Source organism: Stigmatopora nigra, chromosome 16 (assembly GCF_051989575.1).
Source record: "Stigmatopora nigra isolate UIUO_SnigA chromosome 16, RoL_Snig_1.1, whole genome shotgun sequence".
NCBI lineage: Eukaryota > Metazoa > Chordata > Actinopteri > Syngnathiformes > Syngnathidae > Stigmatopora > Stigmatopora nigra.
The window spans coordinates 5,425,484-5,453,367 of NC_135523.1; the positions used below are offsets into that span (position 1 = coordinate 5,425,484).

The 27,884-nt window shown below is 37.8% G+C and overlaps 1 protein-coding gene across 1 annotated transcript; it reads left to right on the forward strand.

Moving 5' to 3' along the window:
* The first annotated feature begins 325 nt into the window (after positions 1–325).
* Positions 326–27,883, forward strand: prkdc (protein kinase, DNA-activated, catalytic subunit). Its single transcript, XM_077735984.1, has 85 exons — positions 326–766; positions 1,315–1,391; positions 1,467–1,571; positions 1,650–1,724; positions 1,882–1,984; positions 2,066–2,178; positions 2,382–2,481; positions 2,580–2,635; positions 2,728–2,758; positions 2,846–3,003; positions 3,090–3,236; positions 3,331–3,495; positions 3,587–3,755; positions 4,124–4,173; positions 4,257–4,379; positions 4,449–4,598; positions 4,725–4,837; positions 5,060–5,219; positions 5,292–5,498; positions 5,723–5,882; positions 5,973–6,082; positions 6,175–6,262; positions 6,345–6,508; positions 6,600–6,752; positions 7,038–7,145; positions 7,281–7,507; positions 7,620–7,714; positions 7,866–7,968; positions 8,100–8,233; positions 8,310–8,540; positions 8,630–8,856; positions 8,922–9,130; positions 9,488–9,614; positions 9,710–9,853; positions 9,945–10,121; positions 10,203–10,391; positions 10,605–10,709; positions 11,066–11,233; positions 11,410–11,537; positions 11,774–11,981; positions 12,053–12,231; positions 12,338–12,506; positions 12,608–12,673; positions 12,745–12,808; positions 12,924–13,069; positions 13,151–13,294; positions 13,405–13,524; positions 14,089–14,232; positions 14,327–14,478; positions 14,566–14,697; positions 14,780–14,891; positions 14,986–15,110; positions 15,195–15,344; positions 15,540–15,713; positions 15,935–16,033; positions 16,208–16,418; positions 16,501–16,675; positions 16,781–16,993; positions 17,065–17,180; positions 17,486–17,617; positions 17,688–17,867; positions 18,448–18,656; positions 18,774–18,912; positions 18,991–19,179; positions 19,739–19,963; positions 20,038–20,146; positions 20,603–20,705; positions 20,793–20,952; positions 21,015–21,192; positions 21,872–22,065; positions 22,154–22,319; positions 22,420–22,580; positions 23,135–23,346; positions 23,435–23,522; positions 23,599–23,742; positions 23,833–24,040; positions 24,191–24,258; positions 24,602–24,822; positions 24,885–24,977; positions 25,050–25,136; positions 26,036–26,107; positions 26,193–26,394; positions 26,464–26,652; positions 26,728–26,867; positions 27,308–27,883. The coding sequence occupies exons 1-85, from the start codon at positions 607–609 to the stop codon at positions 27,510–27,512; spliced, it is 12,282 nt and encodes a 4,093-aa protein (XP_077592110.1). The 5' UTR covers positions 326–606; the 3' UTR covers positions 27,513–27,883.
* Position 27,884: the final 1 nt, after the last annotated feature.

Consider the following 27,884-nt stretch of genomic DNA (forward strand, 5'->3'; position numbering starts at 1 on the left):
GCATCCACTACGGCCCTTTGTGGAATAGTTTTCCCACCCCTGATCTACCTCTTATCTGAGGTCGGGGTCATGGGGTCAACTTGGAAGCTGAGAAATGTCCCTTTGCCCTGAAACGTCATCCATCATTTTACTTTCTCCATTAGGACGTGTGGCAATCAAGAATAATGTCTCATCTATTGCCAGCCTCAACGAATTCAAAATATATTGGATGCTTTTTCAGTGTATACTTGGATCTGACACATTCAACATGGCGGCGTTGCCTACGTATCCCAGTAATTCGTACTGAAGAAGGGCATCTCCACACAATAGAAAAAAGTTGTGAAGAAGAATCATTGCTTATTATTAATTTGTGATTTGTTTCTCTTTTTGAAATAAACAAAATATAGAGAATATTTAAAAGATGACACGTAAAAAAAAGTGATCATTTGATTAGGATAAACGCGATGATTATTTTGAAAATCCATGTTGCGTTTCCTCTTCCGTAGTATTCCGGTAAATAAAACGAAAGGAAGAAAGTGCGCTCCTCAAGTCATTGTGCACGCACTTGAATAAAAGTGACTATGCAATCCTTGTAGTTATGATTGTTTATGTTAGTTGAGGTCAATTATGTCTCAAATCAACGCCGCTGGAGGCATCCATGGGATCCTCTTGAAACTCCACGAATCCCTCGCGGACGATGATGTTCAATATGCGTCTTTGAGATGCCAATATCTTGTGGAAGACTTGGGGCAGATGTGCATGCTGACACCCACCGACAATCAACTTGGTAAACACATAAATATCTGATGGAAAATGTTGCAAATGCATCGCGGGCACTCAGATCAAGGGTCCTTGTTTGGAAAGTAATTGCTTTTGAAGGATCGGTCATTGTTTATGTTTACATTGGTGTGTTTACAATCGCGATTAAACGATACGATATTTGATCCAAAGCTCACAATTATTCATTTATCGATGCATCTAAATCATGAAATCAATGGATGATATTCCACTATACAAATATTAAGTTGAAAAAAAACGTTCTAAATTGCCAAGTATATATATGGATATTTTGCATGAATATATATATATATATTTTGCATGAAAAAAAATATTTTGCACGAAAAAGAAAATATAATGCACGTTAAATCTCTTAGAAATGTTTGTCTGCACAGACAGAATATTTTAGTGCAACAATTTTGTTTATCTATATATTACCCTGTGGTGAAGTGTGTAGTGTGTTGGTCTCACAGTTCTTGGGTCGCAAGTTCGATTCCAGGACAAGCTTTGATGCTCAATTTGCAGACTAACATATTTGCATTTCATTTTGTTTTAAAGCCTTACAGATATCCTTGCTGTTTTCAAAAGACTACGGACTTCTTACCTTCTTGAAGAAATCTTTACAGCAAAATGAGGTTCAAACCAAGATATTGCTGGAAAATAATGTATCTTATATTGAGAAGTTATTAAATTTTTCTTCTTCTCCACAGCTTCTGGAGGCTCGAGTTAAGACGTTGTGTTTTTTGAATACATTTTTAGACAAACTTTCTCCAAGGGTCAAAGGGTGGGAGAAAACATACGCCATTGAAATCAAAGTACGTCTTCTTTGGACACCAAATTATATTCTGACAATATTGTTTAGTTATTAATGTCAGTTATTATCCTTCCTTCAGGACACATGTATGATAGCGTATACAAAGGAAAAAGCAGCTAAATCTAGGACTGTGATTCTGGAGCTGCTTATTAAGGTTGGTTTCTTTTGTGATTTTGACAAAAAATGTGTTATGTAAAACGTTATCAGTACCACAGCTTTCCAAAATCATAAAATAATATCTGTGAGAGTTTAATGAATAAAGAATTTATCAATCTTTGAATATCTCGCCATTAACCATTTTCGTCCAATAGGTTCTCCTAACAACAAAAGCGTCTACTGTGGCAGCTGAGTTGAGAATTGGTGGCATTTTCACAAAGTTTTACAGTGAACTTTGTCAAAAACTTCCAGATACAGGTATGTGTATGTGTGTGAGCCAAAAAATTGTTTATTTTAAACATGTACTAGTTTAACTCCCTGTTATTTGTTATTGAATAGTTCTTAGCACCATCTATGAATTGCTTGGAGTTGTTGCAGAGGTTCACCCCAGTGACATGGTCAACTATTCGGACAAACTTTACAAAGCGTATCGAGGGGAACTCAAAGAACAGGTATTACATCGCAAAGAAAAATTCTATTATCGCCCCTTTTGAACCTGTATTTAAAATAAAATTAACAAGGGAATTAATCTCCACCAAGGCCAGAAAATACTTGAAATTTTAACATGTCATATTAATTAATATGGCCTATTTTTTTCTTCCAAGATGTATTGTTTATGCAAGGATACATTTGTATTTTTCTCTCATTTTTGCAGATGACATCAACAACAAGGCAACCTAAACTTACTGTAGTTGCGGGATGTTTAAGAGGAATCAATGCTCTCATGGTTAATTTCCCTAAAACAATGGAGGAAGGTGAGCACTAAGATGAGCAAAACTTAGATGGGAATATTGTTAGATCCGTTTATAACTTGGTTATGAATTAATGACAATTATGTGACTTTCACTTGCAGATCCAGCAACATGCAATGAAATCTTTCAGTGTTGTCTGAAGGCTATAAACCCAAAGGTATTTTTTTTTAGGAGCATTGTTAGAACATTACTGTCAGGCTACTTGGTCTTTAATGCTTCTCTTTGAGTATTTTTATTCTTTTGTTCCAGACGGAAATAAATCGATATGCTGTCCCTTTTGGTGAGTTGAATTTTGTGGCACTATGAATTTGAAAGGTCAGAAATTGACCTGTTTTGAATGACTAATTGCATTTTTTTTCTTAAACAGCTGCGCTGAGATTGCTTGCCAGGCATGCGTCCCAGTTAAGTAGCTGCCTCCTCACTCATTACAGAGAGGTCTTTGATGCCATGTTCAAGCTCTGTGGTCACCATAACAATGAGATGAAGACCACCAGTTACTATGCAATGGAAGCCTTTCTCAAGCAGGTGACAAACATGTTTTTGACAAATTCATCCTTTGTAGAGCTCTTACAACAAAGTTTTGATGATGTTTTTGTCACCTCTGTTATCAGGTTTCAATGCTTGTGGCAGAAAATATTGAGGTGCATAAAAGCGAGTTGAAATTCTTCATGGAAAAATTCTGCAACATTATTAAAACTATGGAGTCAACCCACAGAGAATTGTCCATTGCTATCCGCGGATATGGATTTTTTGCAGCTGTAAGTTGGGGAACTTAAGGCAATTGTGAACATTGGCTGGTTTAAATTTGAATTGTTTTGCATGTATTTAAATATTTTTTTTCATTTCTTTAAGCCATGCAAGAAAGTTTGCCCGCAAGATGTGGAATTCATGTATATGGAGTTGATTCAACGCTGTAAACAGATGTACCTGACTGAGTCTGATGGGGAGGATGAAAGTTTCCACCAATTGCCTAGCTTCCTTGACTCCATAGCTAGTGTTCTGATTCACCTGGATAAGGTCATAAAATCAAACAGACAAGCTTTTGCCAACTCGTGCTTTAATCTATATCTGGATTTAGCATTTTCAAATTCTTCGGTATAACCCTCAGGTTCCAGAAGTCTACACACCACTATTGGAACGTCTACTCGTTGTACAGATTGACAGCTACCCCCAGTACAGTGACAAAGTCCAAAAAGCTTGTTGCAAAGGAATCATCAAAGTTTTTGTGGCAGTGGCCTCCAAAGGACCTGTTTTGTGGAATTTCATTAGTTCTGTTGGTAAGTTGACTTGAGTTCAGAACAGCTAAAATAAATGGAAGAGTGTACAAAGTAAAAATGACATTACGGTGAGATACTAGCACAAGGAGTGGGCAAACTTTTCGGCCCGGGGGGCCACATTGACTTTAAAAATTTGACAGATGGGCCGGGTCAGCACAAGATACGATACATATAAAAAAGTGCATCCGTTAACAGTACATATGAAACATAAACAGAAAAAAAGGACTAAAGGATTAACATACTCATTACTCATCATTAAAGTAAAAAGTACTGGCACATTCCGAAACGCTAAAATAAAGTAATGCACAATTAAAAAAAAACATTTTTGAATGTCCTATTGACCTTATTGGACTTTTCTGCATTTTTAGTGCACCAAGGATTGATTCGTGTCTGTTCCAAGCCAATCATGGTCCCGAATGTAAGTTAAATGTTTCTTCTTTTTAGATATATAACTATGACATATCTGGTTTGCAGAAATCTCTTTATAATGTTTTTTTACAGGCTAAAGGATCTGAAAACCATTCATCAGGCTTATCTGAAGTCCCCTTTGGGAAGGGGAAGATTCCATCCAGTAGCAACTACCTGCCCCTATACAAAGATTTACTGGATTGTCATCTATTGACGGTACATCTTCTTTATTTTCTCCTTCTTTTTTCAGTGGAGCTCTGATTTATGTACTACATGCTTCCATAGGGTGCAGGATTTTTGAATGGTCCTTTTGAAGGTCACAATGCCACACTTGTGTCCTTGAGTCACATACTTTATGATGAGTTAGTCAAATCACTTCTTCAGATCATCGAGAAATTAGACTTGTCCTTACAAAAAGTCACAATGGGAGAGGAAGTAAGTGTTGGTTGGTGCTTACTGTAAATAAATGTCTACTCTGAACATTATACATTAGTTATGGCCATGAAATATGAATGTATTCAAACTTTCTTCTATGGTACTTCTCTCCCTCCTCCTTATCAGATGGCTGATGATGATATGTCTCATATCGTTCCCTCCTCGGACCCTACTGCTCATCTTTTGCCCAATAAGATGAAAGACTTCACAGCTTTTATTAATCTTGTCGACTTTTGCAGGTAATTTAATACATGTAAAACAAGTGTTCTATCCACAAAGTGATGGAAATAATAATAAAGATAGATTTCTGAACTGTGAAATCCACTAACACATAACTAAATACTATATATAGCAACGAATAATTGTAATTGTATTCTTAGCACACCACTGGAAAAACAATAATGTTGATTTTATTGTGTCCAATCATGCCTAAAACTTTTTTTTTGTTTCTCTTTGTGTAGTGAGCTCTTGCTTTTTAAGCATGTGGATTATTTCCAGACTTGGATGTACCCCTTCAGCCACAAAATTATCCTCTATTCTATCCGAAACCCACTTGTTAGTGGTTTTTACAAGTTGCTGACTATCACCATGAAAATTGCCAAGAAAATTAAGTATTACCAGGTAATATAAGTGAAGTTTGGGTTGAGCTCATTTATGCTTTAATGCAACAAGTAATAAAGTTTTTGTTCATAGGACGTGGAAATCAAAAGCTTAACTTCAACTCAGATGGATGCAGTTAAAAGTGCTTGTTTTACACTCTTGTCAAAATTTGGAAAAGAGGTTTGTGTGAGAATGAAGCAGTACAAAGATGAGCTGCTGGCATCCTGTTTGACATTTGTCCTATCACTGCACCACAACATTGTTGCTGCAGATGTCAAGGTCTACTGTCCTGCTTTAGAGGTGGGTGGGCTCCATGTTTGTATTTTGTGGTTTGATGGAATGTGTTGTTCACATATTGAAAATATTGGATCATTAAACAGCATGTAAATTGAGTTTTCAAAAGTATTGACATCATAATTACATTGGTTGAAGCTATGCAATTTTTTCTTAACAGTAAGATTAAGCAAATGTTGACTGAAAAAAATGTCTAAAAAATAATCCTATGTTCACTTTACCTTTACCAGGCAGCTCTGAAATTGGGTCTTAGCCATGTTCCTTTGGCTAACACAGCCCTTGATGCTCTGGAGGACTGGTCAAGGCACATTCCTCTGGAAACCATGCAACATTGCTACAAACTTGTTCTCCCTCTTCTGGATGGATATCTTAAAAGCAACTCCAGCAACAGTAAGACTTTGTTTTGTCAAGAAAATAGCCTAAAAGCCACTTAAAAAAACAAAAAAAAACCATGAAAGACCCATCTATTTATTGATTTAGACCAAGACGATAGCGTATGGGAGGTGATGTCCTCTTCCTCCTCCAGAAGTGACATTGGATACAGCAGAGTGATGACAAGACTCTTAAAGAAATTCAATCAGTTCTCCACGGTAGTACAGAAGTCTTCATAAACATACAATAAAATACTCAAACATCAAAAGAGTCATGGTAAACCATAAATTGTCCATTTTTTTGGATGCAGGAGGAGGCTCCTCTTTCCAAGGTGAGACTCAGGGTGGTGAAGTTACTTGGTCACTTGGGTGGGAAACTCAACAGAAACCTCATAACAGGTATCAAATTCAAGCAAATCATCTTTTTAGTACTGCTTTTGAGCTAATGACATTTTTCCTGGCTCTCTTTTACATCACGTAGTAGTCTCGGCAGAGGAGATGATGAAGAAGTTTGTCGCCTGGGACACGGAGAAGAGGCTCAACTTTGCTGTTCCATTCAGCGATATGAAACCGGTCATCTATCTTGATCCTTTCCTTCCTCGGATTAGTGAACTTGCCCTCTCTACAAGTGACAGACAAACCAAAGTATGAATGCATAACAACAATACGCATGTAGTTTTTGACTGTCAATAAATTAATCCCCATTTTTTTTCCTTGTGACTGAACTCTGGTGTAGGTTGCAGCTTGTGAGCTACTCCACAGCTTGGTCCTCTACATGGTTGGTAAGAGTACTCAAATGGTGGAAGGAGAGAACCGTTTACCACCGATGTACAAGCTCCACAAAAGACTCTTTCCCGTGCTGCTGCGTCTAGCTTGTGATGTTGATCAGGTATGTATGACTACTGTATTTTCACAACTATAAGGCGCACCGCACTATAGGGCACACTCTCAATGAATGACACATTTTATTTTTTCCTATATATAAAGCACACTGGATTTTAAGGTGCCCTGTCTATTATATTATAAAATCTTTGCAATCAACATTCATGCCAGCAAAATGTCAACCAATGGCAGACTGGTTTAAGATTGTCTGAGACAAAGTCTTTTAAATACACATTCTTACGTTTTAAAAGTTGGTAGTGTGATGATGTACACATTTGTGATTTTTTTTCAGGTAACAAGGCAGCTTTTTGAACCACTGGTTATGCAACTAATCCACTGGTTTACTAACAACAAGAAGTTTGAAAGTCAAGACACTGTAGCGGTACTTGAAGCCATTTTAGTAAGTGTGCTGTGCTTAGATTGGGTTAAAATATCTTTGGCAAAATTAGCAGATAGACATATAATGTCTTAGGACATTTAGTGTTCTTTGCTTCTTAGTTTTTTTTTTGAAACAATTTCATTTGTTACCTATTAGGACGGTGTTGTCGATTCCAAGGACAGCACTCTGAGGGATTTCTCTGGCCGCTGCATCGAAGAGTTTGTCAAGTGGTCGATCAAGCAAACTAGTCCCAAACAGCAAGAGAAGGCCCCGACAAACATGAAGTCATTGTTTAAGCGGATCTATAGCTTGGCTCTACATCCCAATGGCTTTAAAAGGCTGGGTGCAGCTTTAACCTTCAATAGTATCTACAGGCAATTCAGGTGGGAGGGGTTTTCCATTTTTTTTTCTCTATATAGATGAGTTTGATCATTCCAAAATGGTTTGTGGTATGAATCGGAAAATTGTTTTGTTTTTTGTTCTTTTCTCTTCCAGGGAGGAAGATTCCTTGGTGCAGCAATTCATCTTCGAAGTGCTTGTTATTTTTGTCGAGAGCCTGGCTCTTGCACACACAGATGAGCAATCCATGGGTAATTCTCTTGAAATTTTTGCTTAGGGTGGAATCTCATGCTCATTCCTATCAAAAAATTCGAATTTTACACTTGATTCTATTTCATGACAGGCAAACAAGGAGTAAAAAAAATATATCCTTATGAGATTAACCGGTTTTCTGACTGGCAGGTACGCAGCAACAGTGCAACTTTGCTCTTGATCATCTCAAACGAATCATCAAGTACAAGGCCCCTGCTCTTAATCAGCACAGTGCCAAAAGACGCATCCCAAGGTTGGTATTCAACCCTTGAGCAACTGTTCCCAGTTGTCTTAACTTTTTAAATTCCATATGTGCAGAAGATATCTGCTTAAATACATTTTTCCTGCATAAAAGTGACCTCTTCCCGCTTTATCCTTTATCAGGGGATTTCCACCTGATGAAAAGCTGTGCTTGTCAGACTTGGTTTTATGGCTTCTGGAACAATGTGGCCGACCTGAGACTGAGTGTCGCCACAAATGTTTGGAACTCTTTTATGAATTTGTGCCTCTTCTCCCAGGTGAGATCTTCTAATAATTGTGAAAAATGACACTGTAAAATAACACTTCTTTTTTTCCACTCTGATATAAATTTAGGAAAGAAGTCTCCAACACAATGGCTGGAGGCTGTGCTAACTGGCCGTGGCATGGGTTTCCTGGTGTCAAAGTTTGAGGGTGCAGGTCTGCTCTCCCAACCTACTCTCAAAGCCTTGGTTGGGCCATTTAGCATTCGAGCCACTCTACAGTGGATGGACCTTTTATTGGCTGCTCTTGACTGCTATAACACCTTCATCAGCCTCAATATAATTAAGCCTAATCACCTGCTTAGTAAGTTATTTTGCCTACCAGTGTTGCATTTTAACGTGGTTTGCTTTTTAACTAGACTTGAAATTAAAGAGTGTTCTTTTCTACCAAAGATTGCAAGGAAGAATCAAGTTTTCTGAAAGCTCTCCATTTCTTTTTGACTGAGCTTGCAACGCAAGAGCTGGCTGCAGCGGAGAGCTGCTTCCACAGTGGCCAGAAGAACGCCCAATTTAGTCCGATAGAGGTAGAACAGTACAACTACAGCAAATGTACAATCATTGTTCGTCTTCTTGAGTTTACCACCATGGTCCTCGTTAAAGGAGACCAGGATTTTTACAAGGTGAGGTTAATTTTTTTTACCCCCTTTTCATCTCATCGGCTTGAACATTCCATCACTGTTTACAGCTCCTGGAACAAGTTATTTTCATCCCCATATTTTTTGAAATGACTGCCATGGTGGTCTGTGAGCCATCATCTGTGGGCTTCAACATAGCAGATGTGGATATATTAAAGAAGTTACCCGAAGTGTGTGTGAAGCTTCTCAAAGCGTTGATGGCATCACCGTACCGCGCTCTTCTGGAATGTAGCGTGAAGAAGAGAATTTCAGATAAAAGGTATTTCAACATAACATCACATGCACTCGGACGTTTGGTCGCCCGGACGTTTGGTCGCCCGGACGTTTGGTCGCCCGGACGTTTGGTCGCCCGGACATTTGGTCGCCCGGACGTTTGGTTGCCCGGACGTTTGACAACATGACAGAGAGTTTACTGTTGAAACCAGCTCTCAAAATTATATTCACCTGAGCGACCAAACGTCCGGTCACGAACATCACATATTCACAACATAAGAAACAACCAAATGCACAGTATATAAGCTGATACCAGTAAATTAAATGTACAGTACACATCAAAATATTTTTTTAAAGTTGTAACATGCTACTCTGTCTAAAGAACATTTTTTTTAATCTTTAGTGTTGAGACACTATGTGCTATAGACCTCTACCAGTCTGGGCACCATAGACACCATGAAATGCTTCTGTCGTCTTGTAAGCAGATTCAACAAGCTGGTTTCCTCGATGCCATTCTGCAGAGTAGTAAAGTACTAAACTTTGTTTGTCTTTAAAGGCTATACACAAACATTAAGCACAATAACTAGATATTAACTATTATTTTTTTCTTCTCATTGTAATACAGAATGCTGATCCTGCAAAATCATTACTGATGGCGGTATACAATGCTATAAAACCTGGCGATAGAAAGACACTTCCATGTTTGGATGTAAATACCAAGAAGTTAGCTGAGGGCCTCCTTCAGCTTGCTTTTTCTCTCACTCAAATGGTTAGTGCCTTGGTAAACTTCATTTTTAGAATTTAACACGGTTGGGTTCCGACTATTTATCCATCTTTTGGTCTTGTGCATTTCTGTATAGGGTGAGCAGCTACTGGACATACTGCTGTCAGGAAGTCACTGTCAGAGCTTTTTGAACTACACTCACGCCGAGTATTTCTACAGTCTCTTCCCGACGGTCATTAACACTGAGCTGCTTCGAAACATGAATACTACAGTACCCCGTCTCATGATGGCGTCCTCTCTCAACCCTAGCATGGTCAATATTTTTGCTCTTTTCTTTACTGCTACATTGTTATTAAAAATAAACTCTCGCCTTTTTTGTTGTTGTTTCTCTCAGGTCAGCGTGTTGTTGAATGGCATGCTGGATTACAGTTTTCGAGAGCGAGCTTGTCCTAAAAGTCAAGGAAAACAGCTGGTGGAGGAAGTGTTACGAGATTGGCATAGAGTGCAGTCGTGGTGGGGTGGACATGCTTCAAACTCGGAGAGTAAAACTGCTACACTTCTGCTACTCTCAAAACTTATACAGGTAATGTGTTCATGTTGCTTCGCCGTAGTTGAAACAATAAAAAAAAATGTGTACCATGGTTATTTAAATTTAACATCTGACATGGAAGTTTTCCCGTCACTTTTAATGGTTAACTATTACAACAATATTTGTTTTGGAGTTGTGTAGGCAATTGTGTTATTTTGTGTCTCCTGATACTGTTTTTTTTTTTAATCACAATTTTTCTCCCTTCAGATTGATTCCTCTGTGTGCTCCAATGTCAACCACAAAGGCTTCAAACCAGTGTTTTCTACTTTCACCACGCTCTTGGTCGACTCGTGTCTACCACTTAATCTCAAGGTACAAATAGTTTCACATGAAAACCATGTGATGTAGTTCATTTGGAGTGATTTGAAGTGGTTAAAGCTCCATCTCTCTTTGGTTTTAAAGTCTGGATGAAAAGATGGCTGACTTTTTAAAGTCAAAAAACGACTCTTATTTCTTCAATTACCCATGTTGTTGCACATAAATAGTCAATTTCCCTGCAGAAATTGAAAATATATTATTCTAAATGCTCTAGAAAACACAGCAGTTGTTACTGTGTACTCAAAAGTGGCATGGCAGCAATTGGTTATTTTATTATGGAATAGAACTGAAACAGGGCCTTTGTCCGTTTCTCCTATTATGATTTAAAAAGTTCCCCTTCATTTCTCTAGAATCAAGCGTTGCTGGTATTACCTTTTTTTACGAGCCTTTCGGAGGAGCCACTAGCTGAGCTGGAGGAAGCTCTCGAAACCATGGTGGCCAACCACTTTCCTATGGAGTCTGATGAATTTGTAAAGGGCTCTCTTCACCGCAACAACTACATGGACTGTATTAGAAAGGTGAGTGTTGATGTTTGATCAGAGATAGCTGGAAAATGACTTTTTCAAAGGCAAATGTTGAAATATGCCATTGAATTTTTTTCTTAGCTTGTTTTTTTATATACTGTAGAGACCGTGGAATTGCTGAGAATGTATGTATTTCTGCTTTATAAACTTAAAGCCCATTTCTCTTATAGTTGTTAGATGCCCTTGAAATTTCTCAGAGCCCACTTCTACTCAAGATACTCGCTGGGGTTCTTTGCCGAGATAAAAAGCACATCATGGAAGAGCAATTCCAAACATGTTTCCAAAGGACTGCTAAAAGGTTAGTCAAATTGTAAAACTAGAACTCAATTTAACAATATAAATTGACAATGCAGTTTTAAAGGGTAATGCCAGACAAGGGTGACCAGATATTATGGCATTATTAACTGTTTTTCAACTTGCTGAAGTCTTTACATGTAGATTCCTTTGTTTTTAATTACTATTTTGCACAAAAATCATTTCTTTATGCACATTGAGAATGTATCTATTTGTTTTTGTGTGTGTTTGTGCAATCAGGGCAAGTAGTGAACGGCAGTTAAAGCTGCTATCTACAGTACATGCAGTAATCCAGCAGGGTGACTTGCCAAGGAGCAGTGTACTTCAAGCCATGATGGACAGAGTACTACTACCTCTCGTCTGTCACTGTAGCCCCCAAACACTCATTGACTTCTTTGTGGCAAATGTTCAGGGCATAATGTCCTTGCTTTTTGGACGCTTCACCAAGGTTTGACATTTTTCTTTTTAGTTATGCTACTGTAATGCCATTTAATGGGCTGACAATGTCCTGAATTTCAGACAAATGAATCTGCATTTGAGACACAGTTGTTTAAAAAGACCGGCTGCTTCAAACTGATGGAAGTCTTGTATTCACGGCTACCCAAAGAGGAAGTTTATTCCAAGCAATCCCGCATCAATTTGGCTTTCTGCGGTACCGACAATTCAGAAGGGAATGAACTGTCTAAGAAATTGCTCAAGTAAGAACACGACTACATGTTAAAGAGGAAATCTGACAATTGGATGTTTTGTATTCGTTTCTCCTTGATTAAACAATGATTTTTCTTTTTTCAACTTTTATTTTAGAACATGTTTTGAAACATTCACCGAAAATATGGCTGGCGAAACTCAGCTCCTTGAACTCAGGAGACAATTCCACTGCGCTGCATACAACTGTGCCATCGCTGCCATCAGCTGCAGCTTTAATGAGCTCAAATTTTACAATGGCTTTCTTTTCAGTGACAAACCAGAAAAGGTGCGTTCAAACTGTATAAATCTAACAAACCCCACATGGGCAATTGTCACAAATAACTATCCAAATACATTTTGTATTATCTTTTTTATCCATTTTCACAGAACCAATTCATTTTGGAAAATATCATTGACATTAAAAGGACCTACAACTTCCCAGTTGTCATTGAGGTAGTATTTTTTTTACATTTTTGTGACTTAGAAAAGTGATATCAGGCAACAATTTAATTTTTTTTATGCAGGTCCCTCTCGAGAGAAAGAAAAAATATACCATGATACGAAAAGAAGTGAGCGAAGAGAACGAAGGTACTTACTCTCAACTGTATCCCTGTTTTATATTTATTTTGTAGTGGCCTCACAATTTTAGCTTTGCATTGCATTTGATCTCGTTTTGACTCCTTTTTTTTTTTGGTGTCTAAAGAGGCCCCAGTATATTTGTCCTCACAGTCCTACATGGCTGACAGCAGTCTGAGTGAGGAAATGAGTCAGTTTGACTTTTCCACTGGCATTCAAAGCTTTTCCTACAACTCCCAGAAGACTTCAGGAGTGAGACCTACTGTAGCAAAGGTTGTGAGTTGTTGTTGTTTTTTCCCTCCTCTATATTCATCACATGATCCTATTTTTGCATTTATACGTATATTATACCAGGGGCAGAAAAAGGAGGCACCTTATCCCCCAGAAGCAGCTGTGGACCTGGAAATGGATGAACTAAATCAACATGAATGTATGGCAAACATGACAGCACTCATTGGTCATATGCAAAGAAACAACATAACTCCCCAAATTGATCAGGTCAATATGGTATAGTATATCTGTCTGTCTGTCTTTATATGTTTGAAATGTAAAAAAAAAAGACACTGGCATTACCATTTGTAAAGACTCTCCTTTGGTTGATGAAATAGGGTACTGTGCCTAAGGACCTTCCTCCATGGATGAAATTTCTTCATGGAAAACTGATGAATACAGCAACACCCCTGAATATAAGGCTCTTCCTTGCAAAGCTAATCATCAACACAGAGGAGGTAAATAAACTTACCGTATTCCACATTATCTTTAGTAGGACTTATTACTCCTGTCCTCTATTACATTTTTTATTTATTAATTACCTTGTGAGTTTGATATGACGCTCTTTCACTCTATTCATCATGCATGACCTATTTTGTACATTTTCTTAAGTTAGTAAGTATTACTGCACTAGTTGCCATTTTGTACTTTGATATTTGATACATTCCTAAGACATGCATGGTATTGATTGGACACTCCACCATTAAAGGAGAAGTTATTACACAGAAGGGATTGTGTGTCGTGTTACCGAAAGTTTAGAGCCATGATGGATGGGGGGGGGATAAGGAACTGAATGGCAAAATTCCAATGTATAATACAAGATGGAACCAGTGCATAACCAATTTTTTAAAATGGAATTCTTATTGAACTGTTTAACAGCAAGTTATACAAAAAGTGCTTGTCTCAGCCATTGAATATTTGGATTTGTGTTTATTGAAAAGGTCAAATGAAATCCTATCAAAAGTGATTCCAGTAAATATTGTTTTTGTTTATCTTATGTATTACGTTTCTATTATCTTCAGGTCTTTAGACCATATGCCAAGCACTGGTTGGGGCCACTTTTACAACTTATTGTATCTGGAAACAATGGAGGAGAAGGAATTCATTTTATGGTTGTGGATATTGTGGTTACTGTACTGTCTTGGACAAGCGTCGCCAGACCCAAGGTTGTATATTTTAATTGTTTCCCTTCTCTGTGTTGTACAAACGGCAATTCAAGTCATTGCTCAAGAACATGGTACCCATCTTTTCTTGTCACAGGGTGATGTCAAGGATGAAGTGCTCGCCAATCGCCTGTTAGAGTTTCTGATGAAGCATAGCTTTAATCCAAAGAGGTCTGTGTTTCGTCATAACCTGGAAATCATTCGCACACTGGTTGAGTGCTGGAAAGACTGTCTTTACGTACCTCACAGGTGAGATTGCAACGCTATTGATCTTATTTCTGTTGATTTAGTGTTTGAGACCTTTAACATGACTCATACTATGACTTCTGTTCTAAGTCTCATATACGAGCGCTTCCGTGCCACGGACCCAGAAAGTAAAGACAACTCTATTGGACTTCAGTTGCTTGGAATCATCCTGGCTAACAACCTCTCTGCTTATGATGACTCCTGTGGGATTCAGTATAGTAGGTAAAGCCATATAGTATATTAAGAAGTATTTCATCATTTATTTTGTAAACCAAGTATTGATCAAAATGCATTTCTTTAACAGGTACATATCGTCACTCACCAATAACATTACTTTTGTTAAGTATAAAGAAGTATATTCTGCCGCTGCTGAGATCATCGGGCTTATGTTGAAGAACATGACTGACAATGCAGATGTAGGAGATTTTTATTAACGTTAAATATGAAGAATAAGTTGACATTGTGTTCTTAATAGAATGGAACTTAACTTTTCCATTTTTTTTCTACTAGCATCACCAAGAACTTCTCGATCTTGCTGCAAATCAGATAACAACTTTGAAGAAAAAACAGATGAAAGACAAGTTCATTATTTGTGTGAATAAAGTTTCTACACATTTTCCTCCATTTATGGATAGGTCAGTATCACTTTCTTTATTATGCTTTGTTAAAAATCTATGTATTACAATGCTGTAGTGAGTGGATTATTTTTTCTTTTGCAGGTTTGTCACGTCTGTGTTCTACGAGCTGCCAAAATTGTACGGCAAATTAAAAATTAACTGTTTGGAGTGCATATTGAGTCGGGCTGATGTTATCCCGGACATATTTTTACAACTTAAGACGACCGGATTTATTCAGATTTTGAGCCACAGGTAAGTGATTCGTTTTAAACTGACTAAATAATACCTTGTAATAGATTATTTTGGTCCTATGTGGTAATTTGACCTTATTTTTCACCATTATCCTCCTTTTTCACATGATTTAATTCCTATAAACCACGTATTTCAGAGTGGTGTTCTCTTTTCAGTTTTATCATGTTATTCTTATTATTCTCTCCATCCACTCAGGGATGAAGGAGTGCAGAGAGTGTGTCTGGAAATCATCCACAAAATTCTGGCTCGCTTGACTCCGCCTCAACTTCAGGAGTTCATTGGCGCCGTCACATCGTTTGTCTCCCACCCTTCACCTGTGTGCCGGGAGAAAATGTATGACATCCTCATGTGGATCCAGGACAACTATAGGTAAGCATTACAACCGTATATATATTTAAATAAATGTAATGTTATAAAATCAGGAATGTGCATTTGGTGTCGTTTGAGTCACAGGGCCATTATTTCAAATGCTAATATTAAAAAAAAAATTATCAAAATTAAGCTACAAGTACTAATTACCGAACAGAAATGGAATTGACTTGAATAATCATTTGGATTTGGGTTACTCTGACGAATTTTGTTCCATCCAGTGATGAAGAGAGCATGGCTGACGATACATCTCAGGAGGTTTTGAATACGGCCAAAGAGACGCTACTTCAAGGATTGTCTGAAGAGAACCAAGGCCTTCAGTAAGCACTAAATCCATCATTTAAAAGACGCTCAGTCGAGGCCATTGCGGTCTGCATTTTATGGCAAATTCCTGAAAATGATCATTTTAAATTATTCATCTCTTCTAAAATGTCAATTCTGTCTCTCAGCGTATTCCTTTTTGAACATTTTCTTTTTGCCTCCCCTCATTTCAGGCTGTATGTCCAAAATTTCTGGAGTCAAGAAAAGCGCCTTCCAAAGACGACTATAGAGCGAATGTTGACTGTGCTTAATTCATTATATACATGCCAAATAGAAAGATGTTTCTTAAGCCTGGCAACCAATTTATTGTTGGAAATGACGAGTCAAAGTCCCGATTTCAAACGAAACATCTTTGAGTATCCTCTTTCGGAGTGCACCTTCCAGGTAGTTTTCCTCACTGCTTTAAGCTTGAATATTAGGCCGTGCATTGGACTGATATTGAAGCTGTTTTCCTTCCTCCAAATAGGATTATTTGATAGATTCCAACTGGCGCTTTAGGAATACAGTAATGACACCAATGTTTGTTGAAACACAAAGCTCCCAAAACCCTGAAAGTGTGTCCCAGTCCCAATCAGGAGACATGAAAGGGAAGCTTCGAGCCACTCAAGCATCACTTCAATTTACCCAAACTCAGACACCAGGTAGTACAAAAATAAAATCACGTTTTTTTTCAAAAAATACAGATATTTTGTATATTTAGTGCATAGATATCTTGATAATAAGTGACAATGGTTTCTGGCTTGCAGGTCAATTAGGACGACACACAGCGTATAACTGGCTAACTGGTAGCAGTGTGGACTCATTTGCTGACTATGCAATGTCTGAGTCAGTGTCCTCCTTGATGGTGTTTGAAAAGAAAGTATCAAGGCAACAACGTGCTTCATGGCGGCCAGTAGGTGAAGACTTTGGTCAACGTCGTCTCACTGCGAGAACGGACCAAGTGGACGGTCCGGCAAACGGTCAGTCAACTTTGATTCGATGATCTTTTTAAAATGGACATTGAATAAAGCAAGTTATTGTGTCTTGTTAGAAGTGGAGATTGAGAAACGTAAAAGAATACTTCAATTGAGACGCAGATTTCTAAAGGACCAGGATGAAAACCGCATTTTTGCCCAAAAAGAAATCCAAAAACAAAAGCGTCTGAAGGTAATAAATACAAAAACTCTTTTTTGTGTATGTTAAAATGGTATTTGAGCAAATAGGAAATATTTTTTAGGGTGTACATGTAACTTTTTTTTAATGATACTATATGATATACAGTGATCATAATATTCCTCAAATTTACCACTACTACTTTTATGTGGTGTTTTACAAGTGCGAGTATTAAACTACACTTACTCTGCCATGATATTGTATTATTGTGGAAAAAGTAGTATGATTATTACATTAATACATACATTTCCATCACCAATGTTCTTCATACATATTGAGTAAATCTCTGTGATCTGCAGGAGCAAAAAGCTGACCAAAGACTGCAAAAGGAGGCTCAGGTGACTCTTTATCGCAATTACAGAGTCGGAGACTTTCCAGATGTCCAAATTCCATACAGCAGTCTCATTGCTCCCCTTCAAGCGGTTGCACAGGTAAACTCGGCCATTATTTTACTCTCACCACACAATACTTACCGCATTGAATTGATCCTTTTCCTTTTAGAGGGATCCAATTTTGGCCAAGCAACTGTTCAGTTCACTCTTTACTGGCATCCTTGAAGAAATGGAGACCCAGAAATCCTGGCAGCGGGCAATTGAAATTAAAGAGGAACTCCGTTGCACTTTGAATCGATTCCTTGACCAAAGTACTCTCTGCTTCCCACCATTTATAGCATGTGTGCAGGTATGTTTGGGCACATGCCATAGGTTATGAAACTTTACCTTAAGAATAATTCATGTACACAAAGGGGCATTTTGCAAAAAAAAAAAAAGGTTTCTGGTTGTAATTTTTTGTCATCGACTAATGATGTCCCATTCGTTTCCAGTATAAATGCAATGACTGTCTATTTAATTCAATTATTTTGCCTTTGAGGCCTTGACAGTGACAATAACAACACTTTTTGTCATTTTTTATATCTGTTTGAAAAGCACTTGTGGCTGTTGCATTCGTGGAATAACTGTCAGATTAGGTCGCTGGTTCGAATCTGGCTCACAGGACCAAATAAAGACAAACTACGGGAAACTTTGGAGATTTTTTGCATGGGTTCAGTTCTCAGCAATCCAATGCTTTTCTGGCTTGTCTTTATTTAGATTTAACAAGATTATTAGGAGCAAAGCGTTGACTTTGTTGCAAGCAAATATGATGCTAATAATAATAAGAAAAGTCAGTTTAATAGTAAAGCAAAGCGTATTCTTCTTTACACCCTAATGTATAATAATATGAACTCAAATCCTGACAGTAACGAATCATTTTGTCTTGAAAGGACATGTGCTACCGGCATAAAGACCTGCTGCATATCGATCCATCACTCATCAGTTCTACATGCCTTGCCAGTCTCCAGCAACCATCGGGGGTCTTGTTACTAGAAGAAGGTCTGCTGCACGTTGCCTTACAAGATGAACCTCCTCGTAAAAAGTCACGGGGACGTGTACAAATCCCTCCAGATACCAATAAATGGGTTCACCTTGCAAGGTAACAAGAGTTCACTAAAAAGTTTGCCCACCCCATCCATATAAAGTCATTTATTTTGGTCCACATTCACGTTTGATGTCAATTTCGAGTACTATATTTCTTTGCTTTGTGCCACAGGCTTTACAGAGATTTGGAGGATTATGACGTGGTACGTGCCATCTTTGGTGGTAAAATTGGGACCAAGACAATCACCAGTACTGCTCTTCAGGCTGAAGCTAACACTGACTTTTCAGAAGCTGCCAAGCTTTACCATGAGGCATGTCAGCCCCTTGTCTTGAGATCATCCATCAATACACATTTAGTCATTTTTCGGTCTTGTTTCCAACACTGCTAGGCTCTGAACACTGAAGACTGGACCGATGGCGAACCCACCCAATCCGAGAAAGACTTTTGGGAAATAGCCGCAATGGACGCCTACAATCATTTGACTGATTGGGAATCCCTTCAGTACTATTCCACCTTTCATATCAATGAAACTACACCAGCCAACCTTGAGAACATGTGGCTAGAGCCGCTCTATAAGGTGAGTGAGCTTTTTTCATCTTCTTGAACAAGCAAAATGGTACAGTAATCCCTTGAATATCGCGGTTAATGTAGACCAAACATGGCCGCGATAATTTAAAAATCATGAAGCGGGGTCGCCCCTATTATAACTTTTTTTCAGTGCTGAGTAGCAAGAGTGGCTTATGCTTATTAGTTTCAGTGTGGATTTTCACATTTTTATGAACTTTGAAAAAAAAATTAAAAAAAAATGTTTTTCTTCAATGCTGAATCCAAGTCGCAAAAGTTACCTCCACTTATGAGTTTCGGCATGCATTTTCACATATTTATGAACCTGATTTTTTTTAAAAACACTTTTAACAATTAATAACAGAAAAAAAATCACAATCGTGAATTCGCGATAAGTGAAAATGCGATAATCGAGGGATTACTGTAAATCTAAACACATTCATCAAATGCTGAAACAGTTTTAACTAGCTAAAAGTAGCATTCCACGATAAAAGGACTGGGCCAGGAAGAGGGAAGATTGGTATTAGTATTATGAGCAAGCAGTACTAATGATTATTCATGTTTTATTTCAGGAAATGTACCTACCGCACATGATTCGAAGCATGCTCAAGCTTTTGCAACTAGGCGAGGAAGACCAAAGTCTTCTCAGCTTCATAGACCAAGCCATGAAGTCGGAGGAGCGTAAAAAGCTTCTGGAGAGTCACTACAGCCGAGAACTAAGTTTACTCTACATCCTACAAGAGGACTATGACCGCGCTAAATACTACACCAACTCTGCCATGCAGCTATTTGTGGAGGTAGGCTAATGAGATCATTCATACTTGCGTCTCATGGCGGGATTGTGTTTTTACTCCTGTTTCATCTCATCCAGAGCTACTCCAGCGTAGATGCACTGCTGACTCAAAGTCGTCTTACCATCCTGCAGTCAGTGCAGGCCTTGACGGAAATCCAGGACTTTCTGCAGTTTATCACAGGAGAAGGTGAGAAAATTAGTTTGACAACAAGTACAAAACATTTAATGCATACCCAAAGATTTTAGGTGTGTGATAACATTTATTTTGACCTACACATCACCCAGAATTGCACTTTCAAAAGAGCATTAAATGCTAAAACAGAATTATAATTCCTGAGTTTATGTTTAAACTTTGCATAGTGATGCTCAAATAAAAATGTGCTTTTTAATAAACCTATAAAGTTGACTTGAAAAGATTTGGACTTCATTTAGTTACTCAAATTAAGACTACTTGTTATAGCTCCATTAAGAGGAGTGTGTATTTAATTATATATTGGACCTTTTGGTAATTTAATTTCAACTGGGGGGGGGGTTACTTTCAATGGCAGACTTGGTAGTCAGTGTATAAATCTTTGAATCTAGCTACATACGGTTATTTTATTTTTCTTCAATATGTTTAATACTCATTGTGAATCATTATTAGTTTCCGTGAGATCCCTCAAGCGGCTCATACGTACCTGGACGGAACGATATCCCGATGCTAAAATGGACCCGGTGAACATCTGGGATGATATCATTACATCTCGGTGAGGAAGAAGAAAAGAGGGTTGGTTATTGTTATGATTATTTCATAAGATGAGATCAAAAACCTCTGGATTTATCGCCTTTTGTAGATGTTTTTTCCTGGACAAAATCAGGCAGAAAGTTCAAGACAATGCAGACAGCAATAGCATGGAGTTGGATGACGAAGACAGCGCAGATGACATAAACACTTTAGTTAACAACTGCAAGTTCAATATGAAGCTACATATGGCTGATAGCGCCAGGAATCAGGTGACCAAAACGACTGTTTGCTACCACATTACAGTTCAACTTATAACCTATTTTGCTTTCAGAATAACTTTTCTGTGGCCAACAAACTGATGAAAGAACTTCACAAAGATGCCAAAACCGATAGAAAATGGCGCCTCCAACAGTGGGTCCATAGTTTTAGCCGTCATGGGCATAAACGAAGCCAAACTCTGGGTCCTTTGGAACAAATCAGTCTCATGCTGAAGATTGTCCCACTTTTGGGTAAGTGAAGGCCACAACTCCATTTTTTTGAGTTAAATTTTTCTTCTACCATTTTCAGAATAAAAACAACACTAGCAAACAAACACTACCTGTTTATTCAGGGCATTTTTTCTTTCTTTAATACAAAATATCCTTCTCCAAAAGTTGTTCTCTTTGGAATTCACAGCAAATTAAAATTCTTTAAGGAACAAAAAGACAAAATTTCAAAGGAAATAGACCGAATTAATGCTTCCCCAAATCACTGTTTTACTGGTCAGTCAGCACCATGGACAGAGGTCGTATCTGTTCATACAGGACAGATGACCTAAGAAGCCCTGATGTTGTTACACAAGGTCAAGAGATTTCACTAGAAAAGTTGCCAATGGTGCTTTACTGTGCAATGTGTGTTCTCTGCAAACAATAGAGCAATAGCTTAATTCCATCCAATCCCAGCAATTCAAGTCACAGATGTGACCTCTGTCCATGGTGCTGAACAACCAGATGAATTGTCCATCGACACCAACAACACCCTTATTTATTTATTCATATATTCCTTTGCTGGTCAAGATATTAACAATTATTTGTGCCTTTTTCATATTCTCTGGTGCTTTTATTATATAACTGTGGTTCTTTTTCTTTTTTTATAAAATTGAACAACTCACAAGCTGAATATAATAGAATCCATATTTTTTTCCTGCAGATGATATTCAGGTTGAATGCCAAAGTGCCTCATCTGAAGTATACAGACAACAAAAGATCCTTCAAGGAACATCTTTCCACATTTTGGCCATGGCTGTGCGCAAAAGTCCTTCCGTTTTGGAAATTCTTGAAGCGGATAAAGCAGAGAAAGTTGTCAAACTTTCACAAAGTGCTTGGCCTGTTCAAAATATGAAGGTAGGACAATTATATTATTGACACGGTTGACAGTGTTTCATATGGTTCCTGTACATGAAGTTGTTTGTCAATGATGTTCTTATTCTAGGAAGTAGAAGTGGGCCTACAATTGCAAGCATTAGCTCTGATGCGTGATGCTACCAGAAAAGCTGATGAGGAGATGCAGACTTATAAAGGGGAAGGTGTGGAAACGTATATGTGTTTAGCTGATTTCTGTGACAAACTGCTGCGTCAGGAGGATCAAGGTGGCAATGGTAAGTTTGGGAATTTAGGAAATCCATGTTTTTTCTCCTAGGGAATACTTTCAGCATGTTTAAAAACTAGATTTCAATTTGGTAAATGTGTTTGTTGTAGAAAATCCATTTCCGGACATGTTGACACTGCCCGTTTATGTCGTGGAAAGCATGTTGAAAGCCCTGGTGATGAACTCAGAAGAAGCACGTTTCAAGTTCCCTCGTCTGCTTCAGATCATTGAGTTGTATCCTTCGGAAACATTGGATTTGATGACAAACAAGGTTTGTGTAGGATTTTTTTCCCCTCCACATTTTTACTTTGGTTTAGGGAGTTGTAGACCTAACAATGCATTGAAATCAGGTTAAAAATGTTTTTTTTGAATCCTAAAGTAGATCATTAACTTTCAGTAAAGTAAAAAAATGGTCTTAATCTTGGACATTGTTGTTCATTTATTTAATTTTAACTTTTTTATTACCTATTTATATATGTCTACAATGTCTTTTGCTGTGTCTGTATTCTCGCCCTCTTGCTACTGTGACAATGTTGTCTCATCTAATCTAATTTCTAATTTAATATAATTTCTAATCTAATCTCTAATATAATATAATTAATTTTCCTGAGGGATTTGACATTATGGTGTCAGAATATATTTGTTATCTAATCTCATCTCATCTAATATAATCTCTAATCTAATCTAATTTCTCATCTCATCTAATCTAATCAATTTTCCTTAGTGATTTGACTTTATGGTGCCGTAATATAGTTGTTAAATAGCAAAAAAAAGCATAAACTCACAGCTTTCCAAACATCTAAGATTCCGTTTGTTTGTGCGTAGATGACGTCAGTCCCCTGCTGGATGCTGATTGGTTGGATCAGTCAAATGGTGGCCCTATTGGACAAACCTCAAGCCGTGGCCGTGCAGCACAGCATCGAGCAGATAGCAGAATGTTATCCTCAAGCTCTGGTTTACGCTTTGATGATCAGTCGGGAAAGTTATCACTTTGAGGAATCGGCGACAGGTCACCGACAGCGAGAATTTGTCAACAGGTGACCTTAACCATATGTTCCCATCAGGTTCATTCTTCTGATTATACATATAATATAATGTATATATATATTGCTTTTGTATTAAAAGGATGAATGGCATACTTGACAACGGAGGTGCTGCCAAAAACTTTGTGGACGCGTTGCAACAACTCACCAACCCCGATATGATTTTTAAGGTAATTTTAAGACGTGACTAAATGAAACTGGTGACATATTCTTGTATAATTTCTTTGGTCGTGTTTGTACTTGCAGGATTGGTGGGAAAATGTGAAAAATGAAATGGAAAAGAAAGACTTTGACAAGAAAAAAATGGACAACCTGTACGAGGAATTGTACTCGGTACTCGGGGATTGGAATAAAGAAGGTCACGGGATGTTTCGCAAGAAATTTATTAAAGTTAGTATTTTTTTATTGGTAATTAGAATGATTTATAGCAATAATGAAGCAGAACTGGTTAATGTTGTTGGATTGCTATTTTGACAACAGAAATTTGCAAAGGAAATGGAGAATTTGCTTGGAGAGAAAGGCAGTGAGCTCTTTAAGAAGAGAAAAGATCAAAGTTTTAGAAAAAAGATGGACACTTTGGCAATATCCATGAAGCCGAGTCAGGAGGGACCTGAGAATGTGAAGGAATACTCAACCTGGCTGAGTACATTTCAGGCAGGCCCATTCAAAAATGAGTTGGAGATTCCAGGTCAGTCAGTGCTTTGGAGGTCAAGGTCATTAAACACAATTGTTTTAATTGTCCAAAAAAAAAAAAATGTATATATATATATATCCTCAAATTTAAAAGATGTTTTTCCTGGTGCTGTCATTTCCTCTCATGCTTTTATTTTCCTTCTAGGTCAATATGATGGCCGATCCAAACCTTTGCCCGAATACCACGCCAAAATTTCTGGATTTGATGAGAGAGTAAGAATCAGAAGTCATCAATAATTCTCACATTGAGGGGGGATATCTATCTAAAATTGAAGTATGAGTAGTATTCAAATCAGTCATTTATTTGCTAAATTTTAGTGCAAATGTTTTCTTGAATAATTATTGAAAAAACAACTCACCCTATTTGATTAATCACCCTCTTCGTACTGCCACAATGAAATTTCCCAAATACGGGATGCTTCAAGTTATCCAATCCTAAAATTTTGCATTATAATCATCATAATGATCATAATGATCTTTTCCATTTCACCAATGTACAAAATGACACATCAATAACTTATATTTGCCAATTTTTCATCATCAATACTACCTTCAGGTGAAGGTAATGTCTTCAATCCGCCGTCCCAAACGTCTGATCATCCGCGGCGATGACGAGCGCGACCACCCGTTCCTGGTGAAGGGTGGCGAGGACCTCAGGCAGGATCAGCGCATCGAGCAGCTTTTTACCGTCATGAACGTGTTGTTAAGTCGAGATGCGGAATGCGCTCGCAGGGGGCTGCAACTACGCACGTATCAAGTCATTCCCCTCAATACAAGGTATGTACATTCTGTTCAATGGCTGCTTTGTATTTAAAAAAAACTCTCTTTCTTCTTGGCAGAATTGGACTCATTGAATGGATGGAGCACACGTGTACTTTAATGGACTTTCTGAAAACCACAATGACAGAAGAGGAGAAACTCATTGCAGAAAAGTAGACTTGAGATATATGCTGTATTCTTTATGTTCTGTCATTCTAAAACAGTGTTTTTTGTGTGTCTTTTAGCTGTTTATACAACTATAGGAAATGGTTTTCTGACCTTGCCACAAAACCAGATGAGGTTGGGGTAAAACTCTATGCTGTAGCTTACAGGTGAGTTTGGGTTGGATTGGATTGGATAACTTTATTCATCCCGTATTCGGGAAATTTCGTTGTCACGGTAGCAAGAGGGTGAGAATACAGACAGCAATAGACACCCTAGAGTAATAAATAAATACATGAATAAATATATAAATAAATACCTGTTGCTTAAATATATATATATACATACACATCCATATATTTAAGCACATATATACATACACACACATATAAGCACATATATGCATACACATATATGTAAGCACATATATACATACACATCCATATATTTAAGCACATATATACATACACACACATATAAGCACATATATACATACACATCCATATATTTAAGCACATATATACATACACACACATATAAGCACATATATGCATACACATATATGTAAGCACATATATACATACACATCCATATATTTAAGCACATATATACATACACACACATATATAAGCACATATATAAATACTCATACATATATATAAGCACATATATACATACACACACATATATAAGCACATATATAAATACTCATACATATATTTAAGCACATATATACTTACTCATACATATATATAAGAACATATATACATACAGACACACATAAGCACATATATACATACACATATATACATACACATATATTTAAGCACATATATACATACACATAGATGTACATGCATGCATTATTTATAAACTACCATATTTTCACGACTTTAAGGATCACAACATTATGAATGACCTTTTTTTTTTGGATTATAAGGCGCCCTTTTTTTATTTTGGAGAAAATTTAAGACTTATTTGTGCATCTTATAGTCGTGAAAATACAGTACTTGGAATACTGTTTAAGTTTGAGCCTGCTATTCCTGACGGTGTGTCTATTCCTTGGCAGGAAAGCAAAACGTGCCGATGCCGTCAACAATTTTTCCCAAATTCTGCAGGGCGTGCCTGCAGATCTTCTCAAGTAAGTGCGCTCGTTACTCGGATGGGTTGACGAGGGTGACGTGTGACGTTGACAATACGGATATTTTATTTCCCCCAATTGTTAGGAGAGCTTTCCTCAAGATGTGCAACAGTCCCGAGGCTTTTCTCTCTCTGCGATCCCACTTCATCAGCTCTCACGCATTACTGTGCATTAGCCACTGGGTGCTTGGCATCGGGGATCGCCATCTCTCCAACTTCATGATCAACACGGAAACAGGAGGCATGATCGGCATTGACTTCGGTCATGCGTTCGGCTCAGCCACACAGGTACTAAGATAAGACGGATTTCAACACTTGGAAGATAGGAGCTAAGGTTCATTGGCCTTTTCATTCCAGTTCCTTCCAGTCCCCGAACTTATGCCTTTCCGACTGACCAGACAGTTTGTCAATCTGATGCGACCAATGAAGGAGTCCGGTTTGATCCAGAGCGTCATGGCGCACTCGCTCCGAGCGTACAGGAACGAACCGGACTTGCTGCTCAATACTATGGATGTGTTTGTTAAGGAACCATCGCTAGATTGGAAGGTAAGTCTGCACATGCGAAGGAAAATGCGTCATTGGACCATATTTTTGAATCATAATGTGTCTGTTCTTCACCAGAATTTTGAATTGAAGCAACTAAAGAAAGGTGGGACTTGGAAGGAGAGTGTGGATACCAAAGAAATCAACTGGTATCCTTTACAGAAAGTCAACTTTGCAAGGCAGAAACTGGAGGGTGCTAATCCTGCCTTTATAACCAGGTGGGTGTTGATTTGAAGTGAGGTTTTAATGTAGGGGTCGGGAACCTTTTTTGGAGGAAGAGAGCCATAAACAATTCATATTTTCAAACATTATGCCTTGAGAATCAAACTCAGAATTTAAAAGTTAAAATACATGATAATGTGTGCATTTATTAATCATTTCAACACTTTGAAAGTAAAAAAAAAGGCTGAATTCTTTTGAAAAACATTATTTTACTGTTGCTAATCAATGAGTATCAATGAGATAATACATGTAGAAGAGTCTAATGAAGAAAAATTATGATTTAAAAAAGGCGCTAGAGATATACATCCATCAAAAGAGCCACATCTGGCTCCCAAGCCATAGGTTCCCTACCCCTGTTTTAATTAGTAGTAACTGTAAATGTTAACTGTGCTACTTTTTATTTTGCCTGCTTGATGAGATGTTTCCATATTGACAGTGAGGAGTTAAAACTGGGCTTTGAAAAGGACCCGGCCTTCCAGGGAATGCAGTCGGTCGCCCTGGGGGTGCCGGAGCACAACGTCCGTGCAAGAGAAAAGTCCTCCGGTCTGTCCGTGGAAAAGCAGGTGGACTGTCTAATCGATCAAGCCACGGATGCCAATGTGCTCAGGCGAGTGTGGGAGGGTTGGGAGCCGTGGATCTAGTAAATCGGGTCCTGTTACTCATTAAGACAAACGGGTTCCCGCCAGTTACTTTCCTAAAACTGCTTATGAAATGTGTCAATACGACCAAGGTTGCAAAAAGACAAAATAACATTCAAAACATGATGCTTATGTGTATTCATACTACCAGCTTAGGCTTCAATTTATATAAAATCTGCTTTATCCACATCCAAAATGTGCTTTGGTGGTTGTTTAATTGAACCACTTTATTATTGTTTTTAACATCAATACATTTGTGTATTTGTGATCTTGGTACAGTTTGTACAATTCTAGTTTCTTTCAGGTAATGATTTTGTATAAAGGGAAGACATTATGCTTGTGTCATGACAATAAAAGCATTCAATACAATACAAT

Coding starts and splice junctions, on each gene's coding strand:
- prkdc (XM_077735984.1), top strand. CDS start 607: ATGTCTCAAATCAACGCCGCTGGAGGCATCCATGGGATCCTCTTGAAA. Junction 767..1,314: donor ACCCACCGACAATCAACTTG/GTAAACACATAA, acceptor TTTGTTTTAAAG/CCTTACAGATATCCTTGCTG. Junction 2,636..2,727: donor TGAAGGCTATAAACCCAAAG/GTATTTTTTTTT, acceptor CTTTTGTTCCAG/ACGGAAATAAATCGATATGC.